General features: G+C 35.2%; 1 protein-coding gene across 1 annotated transcript in view; it reads left to right on the top strand.

The window, feature by feature from the left end:
- CSTF3 (cleavage stimulation factor subunit 3) overlaps positions 1 to 20212 on the top strand; it is a 78086-nt gene that overhangs the window by 40182 nt on the left and 17692 nt on the right. The window contains exons 4-10 of the mRNA XM_003910063.4: positions 13939 to 13971; positions 14343 to 14440; positions 16323 to 16389; positions 16471 to 16505; positions 16706 to 16832; positions 19208 to 19285; positions 20049 to 20211. Of these exons, the coding sequence (XP_003910112.1) occupies positions 13939 to 13971; positions 14343 to 14440; positions 16323 to 16389; positions 16471 to 16505; positions 16706 to 16832; positions 19208 to 19285; positions 20049 to 20211 (601 nt within the window). The remainder of the gene's footprint in view (positions 1 to 13938; positions 13972 to 14342; positions 14441 to 16322; positions 16390 to 16470; positions 16506 to 16705; positions 16833 to 19207; positions 19286 to 20048; position 20212) is intronic.

Below are 20212 nucleotides of genomic sequence, written 5' to 3'. Positions count from 1 at the left end.
CCTGTTCTCCTTTCCTTTCTCAGGTTTACGTATTGATTGGGAAAGGGCTGCCAGGAGCTCAGTTTCTTTGAGAAACAGCATTAGGATACTTTTTTGTTGTTGTTTTAATTTTATTTCTTTATTTCTTACATGTCACAGCTTTCGATAATCTGATATCTCTACTGATCTGTTATAGTAGTCATGGACAAAATTAGACCTGTATGGTAGAATCAACTAGAAAGAATGGCCATATGTGTTTATTAGATTTGGGGAGCCTTCCACTGCACACTTCATTTGCTGGTGAAAGTATCACCACCTTAACCCACAGCTTGCCGTTCAGGTTTTTTTCCCTTCAACTTTCTTTCCATTTTAATGACAGCACCATAAGGGCCTGTTCTTACAGCAGGAATATCAATATAATTTTCATTTCATTCTTGTCTACTAAAGCCTTCATGGCAGCTTTCCATATAGTATTTGAACTTAATTCTTTACCTTTGGTGGCATCACTTTGGAAAATATCACAAATATATTTAGAGGAAGTAAAATGAAATACAAACATTTCAAACTATATAAATAAAATGCCAGAGAAAATAGGGTATGTTTTCGTTAAGCCTTTAAATGTGGCCATATTTGGAGAAATGCACTCAGGAATTCATAAAGTTAGGAAAAAGTTTTAAAATCTAATAGGTTATTTTATAAAATAATTTTATAAATGTTCTGCATATAAGTATATAGCTTGAAGCCTTTAGAATAGAGCCAAAATTTCAATTTTGAAACATGCCCATTAGAAAAAAGAAATTCATCTCTAAATCATCTTGATTCTCAACTTAGTATTTACCTGAATTTTTTCTTTGTTTTTCTTAATTTGTTGCCTATGTCTATTTTTCAAACCTCCAAAATTCGTAATTTCCCATCTTTTACATGGCTATTTGAAGCAGCATTTTTGCTTCAAATAGAAATCATGTTTTCATTCAAGAAAAGCAATGGAAAATAGAATTGATTTGGGTATGCTTATGGAAAGATGTAAATCCTGTGAAAAATCTAACTTTCAAAATCCATATTAGAACTTTAATTATTCCTCCATTTTAGTCTGAATTTACTGATAGTATTATACTTAGCACCCTTTCTAAACCTTTTTATTGAAGTGAGGTTTTAAGTTAATATTTTAACAAGGATTATAGGACTCATAAAGACCTTTCTGTAAAAGTTATACATTTACATTTTTCATTTCCCTTGATATTTAAGACAGTATAATCTAAAATCTGTTTTTGAATGAATATGCAAACAGTAACTGGTAGACTTTTATCCACATTTATTTAGCAATTATTATTGAGTGCTATATGTTAGGCTTTGTTCTAGGTGCTGTGAAATAAAAAACGTTATGCCTTTGTGGAATTTTTTAAATTATGTTGACTCACTTGTTTTCTGAGTAAGCAGAATAATACCTAGATGGACTACTGAGAAAATACACTTATACAGAACCTAAATACATGCACAAGTAATATTTTTGGACTTAAATGGTTGAATTTTAAAAGGCAAGCATAATGAAGTAATATCAAGTGATTGAAGCTTGGGAGATGGGAGGGAAAATGGAGTTTGTCAAGATTGTTACAAAAGGAAAACATTTTTCTTAAAAGGGTAATATATGTGTTTTTTATAAGAAAAAAAAATCTAAGAATGGAGAAAAAAACCATATTCCCACTACTTTTGGACTATAACTTAATCACAGTTAACTCTATAAAACCTTTTTGTAGCTTGTTTTTTCCACATAGTAGCATATTTTTGTGTTGCTTAGTCTATAAAATCGCTTTTAATGGTGGCACCGTAGTACATCCTATATATATGCTGTTTAACCAGTCCTAATTATCATTTATTTATAGTGTTTCCAGTTTTTGTTTTATAAGAATCTCTTGCATGAATACAATTTTATTTCAATATTTTTACACAGTCATAATTGTTTCTTTAGACCTTTTAGAATTCATATTTTACTATCGAAGGTTGCTGTTGCTGGTGTGATCTTTTGAATTGAGCTGAGTAATGATTTTTTAATCTTTCAGAATTTAAGTAAATATGACCAATGTATAGTTTGTTCAAGAGTAGGGAAACAGTGTTGAATAAATATACAATTTTGGTGAAAAAGATGATTATTTGATAAGCATTTTCTAAAGAGGAACTTGGAATTAGGTCACTTCAACAACAAAATAGAAATAAACTATGCATATAGGATTGAGAAGTCTAGAATTGGGTCATAATACAAACGTTGATTGTATGTTCTTGGAAAAAGTGATAGGGTATCAAAAACAGTTGCAGAATATAATTAGAATATAATTTCTGATGTAAAGTTAAAAGTATTAGAGTAGCAGTATTGATAAAAACTAAAGTAGTCTGAGGAATATACTGTGAGTTTTATAGAATGAGGAAATGGGCTATTTCTAGAATTACGCTTCTCTACTGATAGGTAAAAACTAGAGGAGTGGGCAAGTTGCTTAAAAAAATACAGAAAAGCAATCCATTGAATTTGTATCTACTTCATTGTGGAAGCTTAATCCTGTTTTTGAAACGGGATTTTTAAGAAAGGTTAAATGAAGCATTACTCATGATACTGGATATCTAGTATATATGTTATACTTGATTTCATAGCATAAGTAAAAGTATAGTTAGAATTAAATTGCCGACAAGAAAGTTACATAGAAAAAATATGTGAACTCATTGGATGCCATTGAAAATTAAGTAAGAGAAATAGTATTCTGATAGGAATCTGTATCAAAATGGGATTGTATTGATTAGTGAACTAGAATATCTAAAGTAGAGGAAATGACTAAAGGCTTTTGTCCAATGATAATACAATTGCTAATATTTTTAAACAGCAGTTTTCAATTTGTATGTAGTGAGAAGTATAGTAAGAGATGAATGAATTATAAACAGAGTTTTAAGTAAATGGTTTTCTGAACAATTTCCCCTCTACACATTAAAAAATAGTTATGTGACTAATGGAAGATTAACTCAGCAAACAAAAGTGACGTGAGATATAATATTTTCTAAAACAATGTATAAAGTTCCTGTAATAATACTAGAGAAGTTATATTGTTTAATATTTTAAGTTTGCCTGGAAGGACTTTTATTAAGACGACAGTTCATAAAAGCTGTAAATTAAGGTAGAAAAGACTATAAGTTGATGTGCAATAAACTAATATTAGACATTTGAAGGAAGCAAATTAGCAATCTACTTGATTACTATTCTGGCTGTGCAGTATGGAATTAATGTAGTTTTTTGTTTTGTTTTTTTAGATCAGAGGCTTATGAACTTGATTTCTTGACTTTCCTGATAGCTGGAGCATCTCAAATGATTGTACACATTTCTTAATCTCCATTTTAATTAACCTTTAGAAAGAAGATCTCTGCCACCCAGCAATTTTGAGGAGTGACAGGGGAGATGACCTAATGGGAGGTAGAGTAGCAAAACCAATTGAGCCATGAATGTTAACTAGTGATTTTGATACTTCTGACCAAATTACTCACTTTTCTCAAAAAGCAAATACTCTGCTATATTTTTCTTACTCAAAAATTACAGATTATTCTTTGAAAGATAATGTTTGGCATGCTGTTGAGAAGTTATTTACAGAGTTTAGATGTTTATTAAGTAAAATAGGCTGAGTCTATAAATGTTAAGTGATGGTTGTTGATAGATGCTCTATATATTGGGACAAAATCAAATTTGAGCCAAGGTTTTACCTTTGAGATTCTTGACTGAAATTAGTATTGCATAATTTATCTAGCATTTATTTAACATTTTAAATCCTCATAGGTCTGGCTGAGAATTTGAGAGCATTTAAAAGTAGATTTTAGTGTGGGGATGTTTATCAGAGAAAAATACTAATGAATTACTCCAAAGAGAAACTTACTCTTCAAAACCAGCTGTAATTTTCTTTCTCTTATTAAAAAAAAAAAAAAATCCCTAATCTGTCATGAAATTAGAGTTAAAAAAGAAAATGTCCAATTATTTTAAAAAAATCCTAGCTCTCTCCTTTGTGAAATTGTCATGGAAATAAAATGTAACTGAGACAGAAAAATTGTCTCAACCCTTCCAGTGAAAATTGTTTTGGTCAACAGTTACTGTGTGCATTTCTTCCTACTCAGTATATATTTTTTAGATTTCACTTTTTTTTTTTTTTTTTTTTTTTTTTGAGACGGTGTCTCGCTCTGTCACCCAGGCTGGAGTGCAGTGGCCGGATCTCAGCTCACTGCAAGCTCCGCCTCCCGGGTTCACGCCATTCTCCTGCCTCAGCCTCCCGAGTAGCTGGGACCACAGGCGTCCGCCACCTCGCCCGGCTAGTTTTTTGTATTTTTTAGTAGAGACGGGGTTTCACCATGTTAACCAGGATGGTCTCGATCTCCTGACCTCGTGATCCGCCCGTCTCGGCCTCCCAAAGTGCTGGGATTACAGGCTTGAGCCACCGCGCCCGGCCTTAGATTTCACTTTTTAAATGTACTATGGATATATTTCCATTCAGTATTATAAATATACATCATTGCTTTTAAAGTTCCTGTGTGTTTGTGTGTATATATATCTCCTATTGTTTAGACAAAACAATTAATTAGACAAAGCACAGTTTAATCATTCTACCTGTTGGTAATAATAGATTCTCAAATCTTCTGTGTACTCTTTCAGTGAACATCCTCATATATATATATAGTGCTGAGAGCAGTATAGTATAGTGGTTAAGAGCTCAGTTGTGTGATCTGGGGGAAGTTATTAAATCTCCTCCTTGTGCCTCAGTTTTCTCATCTTTAAGTAGGGAATAATAGTACTTTACCTGAGTGCTGTTTATGGATTAAATGAGTTAATACATATAAAATCTTGGAGCAGTGCTTACAAACATTAAATATTTAATAAATGCTGCTAGTATTAGCAGTATTTGTCACTTTAAATTATAAGAAGCTGAATTGCTTCAACTTTTAAGTGTGTAATAAGCAATGAGTTTCTTATTGCCAGATCCACTTACCTTTCATATACCCTTATTTTTGACCTGTGGCATATTCCACCAGATCCCTTTTTCTTGTAATATTCATCTTTGACTTCATAGATATTATTTTATCCTGTTTTTCTTATATCAAGTACTCTGGGGTTCTCTTTCTTTTTGCTGCCTGGGAATGGATAGTTTGGAGAAATGAGTCTTTGCTTGTCTGAATATTCTCTACTTCAGAGAATATACTTAATGCCTTAGGTATTGTATGCCCTAGATATTGATAAGAAATTTTTTTTTACAAATGACTCAAACATGCATCTTTAATTCCACTGTCTTATTGATGAAACCAACCCCCTATCTGCTAACTTTAATCAGACAATTTATACCTGAGTTATGTCACCTCAGAATAAACCTAATAAAAAGTAAACTTTACAGCAACTCTCATAACACTTTTCATTCTTGTTTCCATTAAAAAAAAATCTGTTGTTCTTCCCTCTACATTACTAGTTTTCTTTCCCTGTTCTGCCTTCTCTGAGCCAAAGCCAGTATTACCCCACTGAAGGATAACAGCAATAGCATCTTACCTATTGTAGCTAGTACCTGCTTGTCTCATCCTACAGCACTAGAAGTCACCTCTGTATTCTCCACAACCTGTGTTCCCTAACCTACTTATGAGCCATCTTTTTTCAACTTTCCTCATTGTTTACCTGCCAGGAAAACCTCAGTGGCATTCAGTAAGGTTTTCTGTGTGTCAGATTTAACTCTGCCTTTTTATGCCCTTGGTAATGGACCTTCACCATAATCAGCCAACTTATTTTTCCAATGCGTATTCTTTTTTTCTTGCGTGGATGTCCTCACTATTCCACCGAAAACTAAAGAAACTCATGTTGTTTCATTGACTTGTACAGACTCCTTTTTTTCATTAATGGCCTGGATACTGTCTGCTCAGTGAAGCTTTCCTTGATAACTCTAGTTTGCATGGAACACCTTTTCCTCTGAATCTTATAGGACATAGAGCATACACAAAATAATTTGAATTTAAATTTAGTCCTTTATTGTTTCCATCATTAGTTTTATGTTTTCAACTGGATCATAAACTCTTTAATAGTTCAGGTCCACATCCCTACTTCCACTTGGTAAATCCTAAGGACACATGACAAATAGTTTTTAGTTGGCTTGGGAAAGTGGAAGACTAATTATACCTAATGGTTAGTACAAGGAATTAAAATGAAAGTAAATTTAATCTACACTCAAAGATAATCATAGTTTTGTTTAGCACATTTCAATTTTAATCATAATTGACTATATACTTCACAGTGGTCTATAATTTACACTCATTTTTGACAAGTAGTTCTGTGATATATTTAAGGGCCTGGATAATTGAAAGTTGATAGGACATGAAGAGGTTGTGGCCAGCCTGTTATATCTAAATCAGTATATATTATAGGTATACATTTGTATCTACATATTTATTTATACTTTTAATTCTATAGACAGAATCTCACCATGTTGCCCAGCCTGGTCTCAAATTCCTGGCCTCAAGTGACCTTTACCCTTTGGCCTCCCAAAATGCTGAGATTATAGGCATGAACTACCACACCTGGCATTTATATATATATTTAATATGAAAATACAAATTGCAGAAACAGTACAATTTATCACAGGAAAATTAGGAAGTACAGATAAAGAAAATTATTCTTTAGGTAGTGGCTGCCTCCCAAAACATAACCAAAATATAATTCCATGAGTTATGACTTAATGTACCACTTTATCTCCAGTGCTAGAAAAGGGACTGTCACATAGGCACATAATTATTTGTCAAATAAAAATGAATTTATTTGCAGACACTGCTTTCCTGATTTCTTTACCTTAAAATTGGGAGTGGGTGGTGGAAAAGGAGAATATTCTGCAACCACTCCAGCATCTAACTTAAAGGCTTGTTTGTAGATCTTAAAATGTCACTCTTCAATATTTCAAAATTCCTTAAAACTAGTTGTATTCTGTAATCTTTCAAGACATTTTTTCAGGCTGTAGGGGATTAGAGAATAGCTGAAAAGAGTAGTGAAAAAGTAAATTAACAGAAGATGAATTTATATTTAGGATTCCATATGCTTTCAGATTTCAGGATTTGGAATAAGCTTTTTGGATAGTTAATACAAGTAGAATCAGACAGCTTCTCTGCATCTCAAATTCAGTTTAAGATGATTATCTTAAGTCCCAGAAAAGTTTATGTGCTATACTTTAGAGTAGAAAAGATGCAGGGAACAAATTAGGAATGTGACTCTTCATCACATTGTGAACAACTACCATAAGAACTCACTTTAGATGGATCCTAGCCCTGCCTCTGCCATGTGCCCAGTACTGTCTGAAAACCTAAGTGTTGACTTGTCCCAAATGGTTATTGTGTGAAAACCTACACAAAGTATATAGAGACTTACTTTTTCCTTTAGATTATATAGCTTCTTGGTGTTCCTCTATAGAGTTATGTCAGGTTCATTTATTTATCAATTTTTTTTTTTATATGGAGTTGCACTCTTGTCCAGGCTGGAGTGCAATGGCACAGTCTTGGTTCACTGCAGCCTCCACCTCCCGGGTTCAAGCAGTTCTACTGCCTCAGCCTCCCAAGTAGCTGGGATTACAGGCGCCTGTCATGCCCAGCTAATTTTTGTATTTTTAGTAGATATAGGGGTTTCACCATGTTATCCAGGCTGGTCCTGAACTCCTGACCTCAGATGATCTGCCCGCCTCGGCCTCCCAGAGTGCTGTGATTACAGGTGTAAGCCACTGCACCCAGCCTCAAATACGTTTTTAAACCATTTCCAGTTAATTGTATAATGATTCTTATAACTGGTGATTTTGAAACAGCATACTTTTTAAAACTTCTGATGTTATGGGATTTTTTTTCTCTAAGGGATAAGGGAAAAAATTGAATTTGAAGAAACCTGTCAAAATGCAGTTGACATAGAGTCTTATTTCTCTGGTCAGAAAAATGTGAATTTTTTTCGGCATTTACATCAGCATTTCATAAAACATCCAATGAAGCATGAAATATGTTCCTAAGATCAGGAAAAACTCATTTATTTTTGAACAACTAAATATGAACAACTAAATATCATGCTTTCTTTAGATCTCAATATAAATATATTCCAGGGAAAGGACATGGCTAATCTAAACTGTTAAAAATAGATGTTAGTCAAAGGTTCATTAGACCTTTTCTGGCAAAGTTAACACTTTACAATATTAAATAATTAATTTTGTTTTAACCTATTAAGTAATAGGTGATCATTAGTTCCAATAATTTATCTGAGGATAGTTTTAGTTCCAAAAGATAAGTGATGACCAATTAATGCTTGGGAAATAATTGTGGAAGTTAAACAAAGGCCTGGAAATACGAAGTATTCAAAAGTGTCAGGAAAAGATTTGTGTTTACTCAATATGTTATACTTGTTTTACTCTCCCTAAGATAACCACTGATATTTTTTTTTAAAATAGAGATGGGGTCTTGCTATGTTGCCCAGGCTGGTCTCAAACTCCTGGGCTCAAGAGATCCACTCATCTCACCTCAGCCTTCCAAAGTGCTGGGATTATAGGCGTGAGCCACTGCGCCTGGCCGATAACCACTGATTTGAATGTAATTAAACTTAAAGGTTAATTGATCTTGATATTGCTATTCTAGTTATCATACTCTTCTATTAAAAAAAAATAGGAAGTTGGCAATTTTAAAAATGTATTATTTTTTCTCTATAGACACTTTTCATATCTTTGTAAAATTTGGATAATTCATTAAAAAGGTAATGCAATTGACAAATTTTTATGATAAACAGTAGGTGTACCAGAAGGATCAGTATTTGTTTTTTGTTTGTTTGTTTGTTTTAGGCAGGGTCTTGCTCTGTCACCTAGACTGAAAATCTAATGGTGTGATCATAGCACACTACAGCCTCAAACTTCTGGGCTCAAGCAATCCTCCCACCTCAGCCTCCCAAGCATTTGGGACTACAGGCATATGCCACCGCACCTGGCTTGAAGTTAATTTTTATTAAGAGCCTCTGTCATTGAAAATTATACACTACTTTTAATAGATTAAATATAATCAAGTCTTAGTAAGTTTTGCAAAATTATTTGTATGCACATAATTGTATGTATGTATGTATGTATGTATGTATTTGAGACAAAGTCTCACTCTGTTGCCCAAGCTGGAGTGCAGTGGCACGATCTCTGCTCACTGCAACCTCCACCTCCCAGGTTCAAGTGATTCTCCTGCCTCAGCCTCCCGAATAGCCGGGACTACAGGCATGCACCACCATGCCCGGCTAATTTTTCTATTTTTAGTAGAGACAGAGTTTCACTATGTTGGCCAGGCTGGTCTTGAACTCCTGGCCTCAAGCATTCCACCCGCCTCAGCTTCCCAAAGTGCTGGGATTACAGGTGTGAGCCACCGCACCTGGCCTATAATGGTCTTTAAATGAAGACATTTTCTATTGATTAATGACAGGAAGTTCTGAGAATCCCAAATGTCAAAACAAAGTAATCTTAAGTATCAAGAATTTTTTATTTTTAGAATTTAAACCAAGCTTTGATTATCAGGTAGAATGGATTCCTGTACAAATACACGTAACTATGAAAAATATATTTAAGAATACTTAACTCATAGGTAAGATTTTTCGTATAGAAGTAAGTAATACATAGGATAATAATATTTTAAAGAAGGAAAATGGACTAGTGGTGGGATGGCTGAAGACAGGGTATTGGTGTGCTAGTCTCACCAATAATGGCATTTGAATATGGCCTGCACTTTTCCTCTGCATCAAATGGGCCAATTATCGTAACACCATTGCTCTTTCTGGCTATTTGGTTTACATAGCTCTGTTTAGAGAAGATGTAATGAAAAGTTTATACTCCTTTAGTTCATAGCTTTGTTGACTAGTATGATTTATGGGCACCTGGAACATCTAGATGCTTTATATTCTTTTTAATTCTTGATAACCCTTTGAAATGGATGTTATCATTCCCATTTTATAGGTGGAAAAGCTGATACTGTAAGAGAGTAAGTAACTGATGCAATGTGATCAATTCTTTTCATTTTACCACATTGCAGATTTAATCTCCAAAGCACATTGATGATTTTTTTTTTTTCACACAGTTTTGCTCTTGTCGCCCAGGCTGCAGTGAAATGGCACAATTTCAGCTCACTGCAACCTCCACCTCCTGGTTCAAGTGATTCTCTTGCCTCAGCCTCCCAAGTAGCTGGGATTACAAGCGTGCGCCACCATGCCCAGCTAATTTTTGTATTTTTAGCAGAGACGGGGTTTCATCATGTAGGCCAGGCTGGTCTCGAATTCCTGACCTCAGGTGATCTGCCTGCCTCGGCCTCCCAAAGTGCTAGGATTATAGGCGTGAGCCACTGTGCCTGGCCGATGATTTTTTAAAGTATTTTTTAAATGAATGATGTTTAAAAAAATAATGAGATTATAGCTATTGTGGTAAGGCCACCAGTACCAGTTCTGTAGAAGGCCTCTCAAATAATATTTACTGGTTCCATTAATGAATGACAATCAGTGGCCACATACTAGAGATCAGAGATTTTTTTCTGTATTAGTCAAAAGTGTCTTTCTACATACATTTATTGGGCTAATACCAATTTACCAATTAAAGAAATAATTGATGAATCCAAGATACAGGACCACTTTGTTGGGGAGGGGTATGTAAAATTTGGTTATTTCATAGGTATACATAATAGACATAATTTTTACTGAAATGCATAGATGATAGTAAAGTCTTTTTCCTTGTCCCTATTTTTGCATCCACCCATATCACCCTGCCAACCATAATTATGTTTAACAACCTTGTGGATATTCCTTATTTTTCTCTATGCTAATATATATAAACATATATAGGATTTATTTTTAATTATTTTATAGAGATAGATTATATAAATTTTACTCTCTTTTCATTCAATAAGATCTTGTGGCAGTCCCTCCCAATTACTTGTTAAAGCTGAATATATAATATTCCATGATGTGGATGCATCATAATTTATTAAACTATTTCCCCACTGGTGGACATTTGATTTTTAAACTGTTTTTGCTACTACATAAAGTTAACAGTAAATAACCTTGTACAAATACCTCTCTATTCTGTTGCTTTTATTTTTATTATTATTATTTTTTTAGACGGAGTCTCACTCTCGTCTAGGCTGGAGTGCAGTGGCGCATTATCAGCTCACTGCAACCTCCACCTCCCAGGTTCAAGTGATTCTCCTGCCTCAACCTCCTGAGTAGCTGGGATTACAGGCACCCGCCACTATGTCCAGCTAATTTTTTGTATTTTTAGTAGACACAGGGTTTCACCATGTTGGCCAGGCTGGTCTTTAACTCCTGATCTTGTGCTTTGCCCGCCTTGGCCTCCCAAAGTGCTGGGATTACAGGTGTGAGCCACTGTGCCCGGCCTGTTTTTTACTTTTATAATATAGATCCCAGGAGTGGAATTCCTGGGTCAAAAGATACATTTTTTTTTAATTAGAATAGCTGTTACTAATGGCTTTCCATAAAGGCTGTAACAATTCATATTTCCTCCAGCTGTGTGTGAAGTGCCTTTTCATTACATGGCTTCAGTAGCGTTAATAACTTTGTAAGTTTTTACCATTCTAATGGTTGTTAAGTAATATCTATTATTTTAATTTGTCTTTCTCACATTGGAGGTTTACACATTGTCATATAGCTTTCAACCACTTACATTTTCTCTTCTGGGAATTAACTATTAATATTCTATGACTGTTTTCCCAATGGGTAGCTTTGGTTTTCCTGACCAGTTGTGTGAACTATATATAATCTCACCTGCACCTGGGAAGCTGGTGACTTAAACTCATCCTACTTTATTCCCATTCTCAACTCAGCCTATTTACCTCTACTAAGCCAAGCAACCGAATGCAAGGAAGCCTCAGGTTCTATGGGAATCTCACAGAAGAGGTCCAGTAGAGAGCCTAGGGAAAGGACTAAGAAGCTAACCCGTAGAAAATTTGGAACCCCTCAAATGTCTCTACCCCAGACATATGTTGACATCAGCCTGGCCTCTTGGAAACCAAAAAGGATCAAAACAGGCAGGCTGAGTCCTCCCTACTCTTGAGCAGAGATTTCTTTCTGGTTTCTTGGCAGAGGACTAGCAGCAGCTTGTTTGCTGCCTACACCTGCTACACAGCTGTCATGGTAGAAAAGGGTCAATTTCTGCTACTTTAGGACTGCCAACACAGTTCAGTGAATAGACAGGAAAAAATAACAGCACATCTGAAGGATCCAGCAACCAGAAAGGAATATAAACTAAAAGTATCAGATACCTAACAAAATAGAGCTGCTAGAGGAGAAATACAACTGGAACAAAGTAATATGAACACAGGATTCAAAGTGCTGTATTAAAAACTCTGGAGTCAAAAACCATTATGTATGAACCAAATATAGTAATAGGCTAAGTGGAAGAGAATAGTCACATGGAGCCCTAAATGAATTGCCTGTAGGATCTACTGGACAAACTATTTTAACACCTTGAGCAAAAATTCAAAGGAAGGGTAAAGATAACAGAGTTCAAGGATGGAACCAGGAGATCTAACGTATATAGTTCTAGAAGGAGAAAAAGGAACAAATAGAAGAAAGACACTTATTCTTGAGCTAAAAGCCCTGAGTATATGGGTTCAAAGGGCATGCTGAGTTCCAAGCAGGTTTGTGGTAATAAATGATAGTTAGTGCTCAACCTGCTAGGCAATATTCTAAACGCTTCACATTTATTAACTCATTGAGTCCTCAGAATAGCCCTAACAAAGTAGCTATTATTATCCCCCTTAATCAGCTGAGGGAAAAAGAGGTTAAGTAGATAGCCAGATTGTGAACCTAAGAGGTCTGACTCCAGAGCCTTGATTGAACTGCTTCAAAGTACAAAGACCTGTGTTTAAGTGTGTGCTAAAATTTATGAACTCTGAAGATCAAGATTAAAAAGTCCAGAAAGAGAACAAGTTATCAGCAAAAGCAAAAGAGACTGTCATCAGCATTCTCATCTGCAGCAGCTTAAGCCATAAAACTGGGAATACTTTATTACTGTACTACTTGAGATAAAAGGACCAAAACTTCTCTAATCAGCCAAAATTTGTATTTACCTATCTCGGTGAAACAGATTTGCTGATTAACACAGTTGAGCACCTAACCCCAACCACTATGTGATGAAAATACTCAAAGAAAAGAGAAATCTAATAGTATTTAATCTTGGTCTTTTCACATGCTATTTCTCCTGCCTGGAATAACTCTTCCCTTTCTTCACCAAATACCTCAGAATCTCCTAGAAAAAGTTATCTTTTTCCAGGAAATCTTTTGCAATTCCCTGAGTCTAAGTCTTTTGCTCTTCCAAAATGCTCCTGTAGCACCCAGTACTTTCTTCATTTTAGCACTTAATCATAATATCTTACAATGACCTTCTATTTTCCCCATAAGACTGTAAGCTCTATGAGGGCAGGGGCAGACCTGTCTTGTTGACAGTGGTAGCACCCACGCCTAGCACAATATCTGCAATATAGTAGGTTGATGGTGTGACTGAATGTTGTATGTAGTCCAAATTTGCAAATCTTTTTTGCCACTCAGATTGTTCTGGTAGCTATTCAGGGAAAGGAAAGCCTTAACTTTTTCTTCAGTGAATACATAAAGTCCTATTCAGGTAGACCTATCAGGTATGTATATATTTCTGTATTCATCTCATGACTATTTTACAGAATTTTATGAAATTCACAAAATTTCTATGTAAATGAATGTATGAAAATCCACAAAGATTCCATTTACACAGGTATATTTGCAATGCATTTTACCCATGTTTGCTTCACACTTCTGTTATTTTTGAAGAACAAAATTAATAAGAAAGTATAGGGATGCATTTCCAAAGTTGGTTAAAAATTGGTCAAAAATTCAGATTGATGCTCTAAAAAACAGTATTAATTCTATATTTTTCTGTTTCTCTTCAGATTAAAGCTAAAAATTATGACAAGGTTGAAAAGGTGAGTCCTCAAATACTTTAAATTTTATATGGAAGTTTAACTTAAAACCTAGTATGTATAAGACAAATGTTAACAATAATTGAATCTAGATAGTGATTTTTTACAAGTTAATTGTAGTTAACTTTTTTATATGCTTAAAAATGTTCATCATAAAAATTTTGGAAAGGAAAAGAAAATAATTATACTCCCCTGACAAATCATGAGAAGCATTTTAATTATCTGAACTGAAAATGGGGAAATTATTTGCCTTTTATTTATAAGAAGATAAATTCGTAAAGGGAGCTGAATTTGTGTTTTTAATGTTCCATTTCATCTGTGTCCATATGAAATTTATTTAACTGGATTCTGATAATATATTCTTGTATTTAAAGCTATTTCAGAGATGCCTTATGAAGGTTTTGCACATTGATTTATGGAAGTGTTATCTTTCATATGTCCGAGAAACCAAGGGTAAACTACCAAGTTACAAGTAAGTGAAACCAGGATCTTAAGAATGCAAGTCATCTCCAGGCACACAGTTAATCCCACATAAACTCACACCTTCTGTTAGCTCCAGTTGGGAAGAAATATCAGGATTTGAAAAGTCAGGATTTTCTAAGAAATTAGTAACCTTGAAAAAAGTACTTCAAAGAAAGTCACTGGCCATGAGTCTTACTCTGGAGAATTGAATCGCCCAAGCCCTTTCTATACTGAAACACTGTATATTTGCAACACCAAACCACTTTGTTGGCAGACTTGTCAAATTTTTTCAAAAACTATCTTCATACTTGTGCTAGTACCACTTTTGGCAGGTCAGGTCACAATGCAATATGCTAGTTAAGTGATCTAAGGGGTCTCTGACAATTATAGTGATCTAAGGGGTCTCTGACAGTTGTATTGTGAAGTTACCATCCCTACTGCAAATTATACCCACCTCCCGATCTTTGCCAAATCTAAATAATAGACCTTCTTCTGAGGTGCCATTTTTCTATGTAACTAACAGTCAAGTTATGTCTATTACTAAAATTCTGTCTTTATTGTCTTTTCCTGATTATATTTCTTGCTATGATTTTTGTGTTTTGAGACAGTTTCATCTCTGTCGTACAGGCTTGAGTGCAGTGGCACAATCACAGGTTCACTGTAACCTCAACCTCTTGGGCTCATGCGATCCTCCCACCTCAGCCTTCCAAGTAGATGGGACTACAGGCACGAGCGGCCACACCTGGCTGATTTTTTTTCTATTTTTTTGTAGAGATGGGGTCTCCTTATGTTTGAGACTCCAAACATAGCGGGGTCTCAAGTGTAGGCTAATGTCCCTAGGCTGGTCTCAAACTACTGGGCTCAAGCAGTTCTCCTGCCTCAGCTTCCCAAAATGCTGGAATTATAGGCATAAACCACAACATCTGGTCTGTTTATACTTTATTGTGTTATATTGAAGTAGAAGTTCTTTTTCCCTAATGTACCCTTTACATTTTAACATAAGTAGCATTTTAATAAAATTATACTTTCCAGATTTCTACATTTTACTTTAGAGCTAATAGATCTTCAGACTTAATGTATCATTAATAAAGGAACCACAAATTTCCACATTTGAATCTGCTATGTATAGAATTATGCAACTTAAAGGATATAAAGATAAGTAAGACATGAGCCTTATTTTTGATAAACTCACAAGCAGTAGATAAAGGAAACAATTTATGATACTGACAAGCTTAACATCAAATAATGACTTTATATACTTACAAAGATGTCTTTAATTTTTGTTTATAGAAAATGTTCAAATGTTGTTCTGATCCTGTGATCAGAAGCTACGTTTTACTTATAAGTACATTATTTATTTATTTATTTATTTATTTATTTATTTATTTATTTATAGAGACGAGGTCTCACTGTGTTGCCCAGGCTTGTCTCCAACTCCTGGCCTCAGATGATCCTCTTGCCTTAGCCTCCCAAAGCATTGAGATTACAGGAGTGAACCACTATACCTATCTTCAAATAATAATTTATGTTTCATTTTTTTTAGAGACAGCATCTTGCTCTGTCACCCAGGCTGAAGTATAATGGTGCATTCATAACTCACTGTAGCCTTGAAATCCTGGGCTGAAGCAATCCTCCCACCTCAGCCTTCCGAGTAGCTAGGATTACAGGTGCACACCACCACGCCCAGCTAATTTTTAAAATTTTTATGTTTTTAGAGACTGGGTTTTGCTATGTTGCACAGGCAGGTCTTGAACTCCGGGTCTAAGTGATCCTTCTGCCCCGGCCTCCCAAAGCAATGAGATTACAGGCATGAGCCACCATGTCTGGCCTAATTGTAGATAAATTTTAATAACAAAAGAATTTAAAAACCACGTCTTTCATGTTCATTTCAGAGAAAAAATGGCTCAAGCATATGACTTTGCACTGGATAAAATTGGAATGGAAATTATGTCCTATCAGGTAGAGTTAAAACTTTTTAATATATGCACTTCAATGTGAAAATACCAAGAAAGATATTAACATTTTATTTTTATTTCTTAGATTTGGGTGGATTACATCAATTTCCTAAAAGGCGTGTAAGTATTTGTGTGTATATATACATACATATATATATAAAAACAGTTGATTTAGCTAAAATATAATTTTTAGTTCTTTGAGAAATCGCCATACTATTTTCCATAGAGTTGTTCTTTGGGTAGATATCCAGTAGTGAGATTGCTGGGTTGAATGAGATTTAGCTATAATATAATTGATGGCATTTCTTATACAATCTCAGGGAAGCTGTAGGATCTTATGCAGAAAATCAAAGAATAACAGCTGTCCGAAGAGTTTATCAACGAGGTTGTGTTAATCCGATGATCAACATTGAACAACTCTGGAGAGACTATAACAAGTATGAAGAGGTAAATTAGGTCAGAGTAGTTGTTTATTATAAACCAAGCCATTTTAATTTTTATGCATTGTGGATTTGTAGATTACAGCTTTTCTATATCAGTGTTACACATTTCTTTATTGATTGTAATGAAAGCACTATAATGTTTTTGCAAGGTTTTGAGTCTCCATATTAGTGTTATTTTTTAGAGGATACTCTGAAGAACAATAGTTCTTATAAAACTATTTTTTGTCTGCGCTAAGCCATGTCCACACATTCATACACACACATACACATTGCCATTGACCTATAAAACAGTACCTTTTGGGAATTATGTTTCCAATAGTACCTTTTGGGAATTATTTTTTAGTTGCTGTGCACCTCTATCACCTGATTACAGTGATGTGATTATTGGTTTGAATTTGTGAAGTGTGTGGCTACAATCCAAGATCTTTGTGTTATTGGTATCTGCTTTTAATAACTGAGCTAATCAATCTGAATACATAAATACACATGCCAATAAGCTCTAGCGAAGGAAGTTCCTTGGCTGGGCATGGTGGCTTACACTTGTAATCCCAGCACTTTGGGAGGCCGAGATAGAAGGATTGCCTGAGCCCAGTAGTTTGAGACCAGCCTGGGCAAGATGGTGAGACCCCCATCTCTAAAGAGAAAAAAAGAAAGTTCTTCGTATGTATATTGTGATTTCGAAGAACTATATAGGGTAGTGAAATTGTTCCCTCACAGGCATCAGCTGTGGTTTTCAAACTTTATGGTTTTTGGATTTTAAAAATTATTGAAGATCACAAAGAATTTTTTATTTTTATTTTTTTGAGATAGGGTCTTACTTTGTCACCCAGGCTAGAGTGCAGTGGCACAGTCGCAGCTCATTGCAGTCTCAACTTCCTGGGCTCAGGTAATTCTCCCACCTCAGCCTCCCAGGTAGCTAAGACTACAGGCATGCGCCACCACTCTCAAGCTAATTTTTTGTAGAGATGGGGTTTCTCCATGTTTCTCAGGCTGGCCTTGAACTCCTGAGCTCAAGCAATTCACCCGCCTTGGCCTCCCAAAATGTTGAGATTACAGGCACGAACCACCATGCCTGACCAAAAACTGTATTTTCCAAAACAAAAAATGTAGTTAGAAGAGTGGCATTATTTTCTATTTTCACAAATCTCTTTCATGTCTAGTTTAATAGAAAACAGCTGGATTTTCACATCTGCTTCCATTCAGTGTGTTATATACTAAATGTCACGTAGCCTCTGTAAAACTCCTGTATTTTTATGAGAGACGCAAATAATGTCTTAGTATTATAATGACAACTATTTTGATCTCATGGACTCCCTGAAAGGGTCTTAGAATCCTTGGAGTACTCACTGAGTGGTAATGTTTATCTTTCCTTGCTACTTCTGTTTGTCTCTTTAAAAAGTGTTATACAACAGAACTAGTTAGAAAAGGGCTATTAGCCAGGTGTGATGGCTCATGCCTGTAATCCCAGCACTTTGGGAGGCTGAAGTGGGAGGACTGCCTAAGACCAGGAGTTTGAGGCCAGCCCAGGCAACATAGCAAGACTACGTCTCAACAACAAAAAATTTTTTTAATGAGCCAGACCTGGCAGGATACACCTGTAGTCCTATGTCAGGAGGCTGAGGCAGGAGGATTACTTGAGCCCAGGAGTTTAAGGTTCCAGTGAGTTAGGATGGCGCCACTGCACTCTAGCCTGGGTGACAGAGGAAGACTCTGTCTATAAAAAAGAAAAAGGGCTATCAAAGTCAAACCATGGCTATTCACCCAGATGAATCTGTACATCTTTTTTTTTTTTTTTTTTTTTTTTTTGAGACGGAGTCTCGCTCTGTCGCCCAGGCTGTAGTGCAATAGCACGATCTTGGCTCACTGCAACCTCTGCCTCGCCAGTTCAAGGAATTCTCCTGCCTCAGGCTCCCAAGTGGTTGGGATTACGGGCGCACGCCACCACACCCAGCTAATTTTTTTGTATTTTTAGTAGAAACGGGGTTTCACCATGTTGGCCAGGCTGGTCACGAACTCCTGACCTCAAGTGATCCACCCAACTCAGCCTCCTATACAGGCATGAGCCATGTCATTTTTTTTTAGTAGAATCTTATATGAAATAATTGACCCTTTTCAAATGATTCTATCTTTAAAAGTTCCTGATAAATGGAAACTTACTGCCAGCTCATAAGACGTAAGCACATCCTCCTTAATCTTTGAAATGTATAATGTGATTGAACCTTTTTTTTCCTGCTTTTCATGAGCTGTATGAACCTTTATTAAACAAGAAATCTTTTAAAATAAAGAATTTAAAGTTATTTAGTAAATGAATAAATTAACTGTATTGTGCTAATTTTTAAGAAACTATACTTAATTTTAAAATATTTTTGTTTTTTCTAGGGTATCAATATTCATTTAGCTAAAAAAATGATTGAAGATCGGAGTAGAGATTATATGAATGCTAGACGTGTAGCAAAGGTATGGAATTCCATCCATCTATTTTAATGATTATTATGAACCTGTTGTTTACAGCAGAGCCTTCCCTGTCTGGTATTACTTTTGATATTTTCAATCATTAGCAATCTTAACAGCAATTAATTGCAAAGTCTGAGGAGATGACATAATTGAAATGAAATATCTCTTTGTACGAACAAAATATAATAAATTGGGTTTAGAAGAAATTATTTTATAAAATATGGAAACAGGACATAGAGATAAGACTCTACTTAGAATTGATGAAGTAATTCTTTTCCCTCTCTTATTTGGGTTTGTCTGAATATTGTATTATTCTGTGATCTAATAACATAGCTCTCAGTGACACATTTTGATTGTGTGCATACCTTTCCATTCATTGACACTCTTAGAAGTTAGGAAAAATAGCCTATTAATATAAACTACTGAAATTGTAGAAGACAGTTTCTCCAAAGATGGCAATAATAAATGCCACCAGATCTTCAATTCTATTGATCTGTCAACTCTTATATCCTGTAAAGTTAACCTCCTAGATCACTTACAGAGAGGGCCCATGGGTGTTTTGTTCACCCACTCCTGGGAACCTGTTCTTGAGTGGATAATACTCTCATCTTTCTCTCTACTCTTAAGTAGTTTTCAGATTATATTAACAAAGTGGTATTTGGAAAAAGTAGGCATTTTGAACAGTCTTCCAAACTGATCTACCCCATCCCCCATACATCTGAGTTGTTCCTGGCTCACCAAAGAATTCTAAATGCTTGTTGTCTAGGAATATGAGACAGTAATGAAAGGCTTGGACCGTAATGCTCCCTCGGTGCCTCCTCAGAATACTCCTCAAGAAGCTCAACAAGTAGATATGTGGAAGAAATATATACAGTGGGAAAAGAGCAACCCTCTTCGTACAGAGGATCAGACCCTTATAACAAAAAGAGG

This window comes from Papio anubis, chromosome 12 (genome assembly GCF_008728515.1).
Source record: "Papio anubis isolate 15944 chromosome 12, Panubis1.0, whole genome shotgun sequence".
NCBI classification, from domain to species: domain Eukaryota; kingdom Metazoa; phylum Chordata; class Mammalia; order Primates; family Cercopithecidae; genus Papio; species Papio anubis.
The sequence above is the reverse complement of the archived record's forward strand: the minus strand, read 5'-3'. Positions and strand labels throughout refer to the sequence as shown.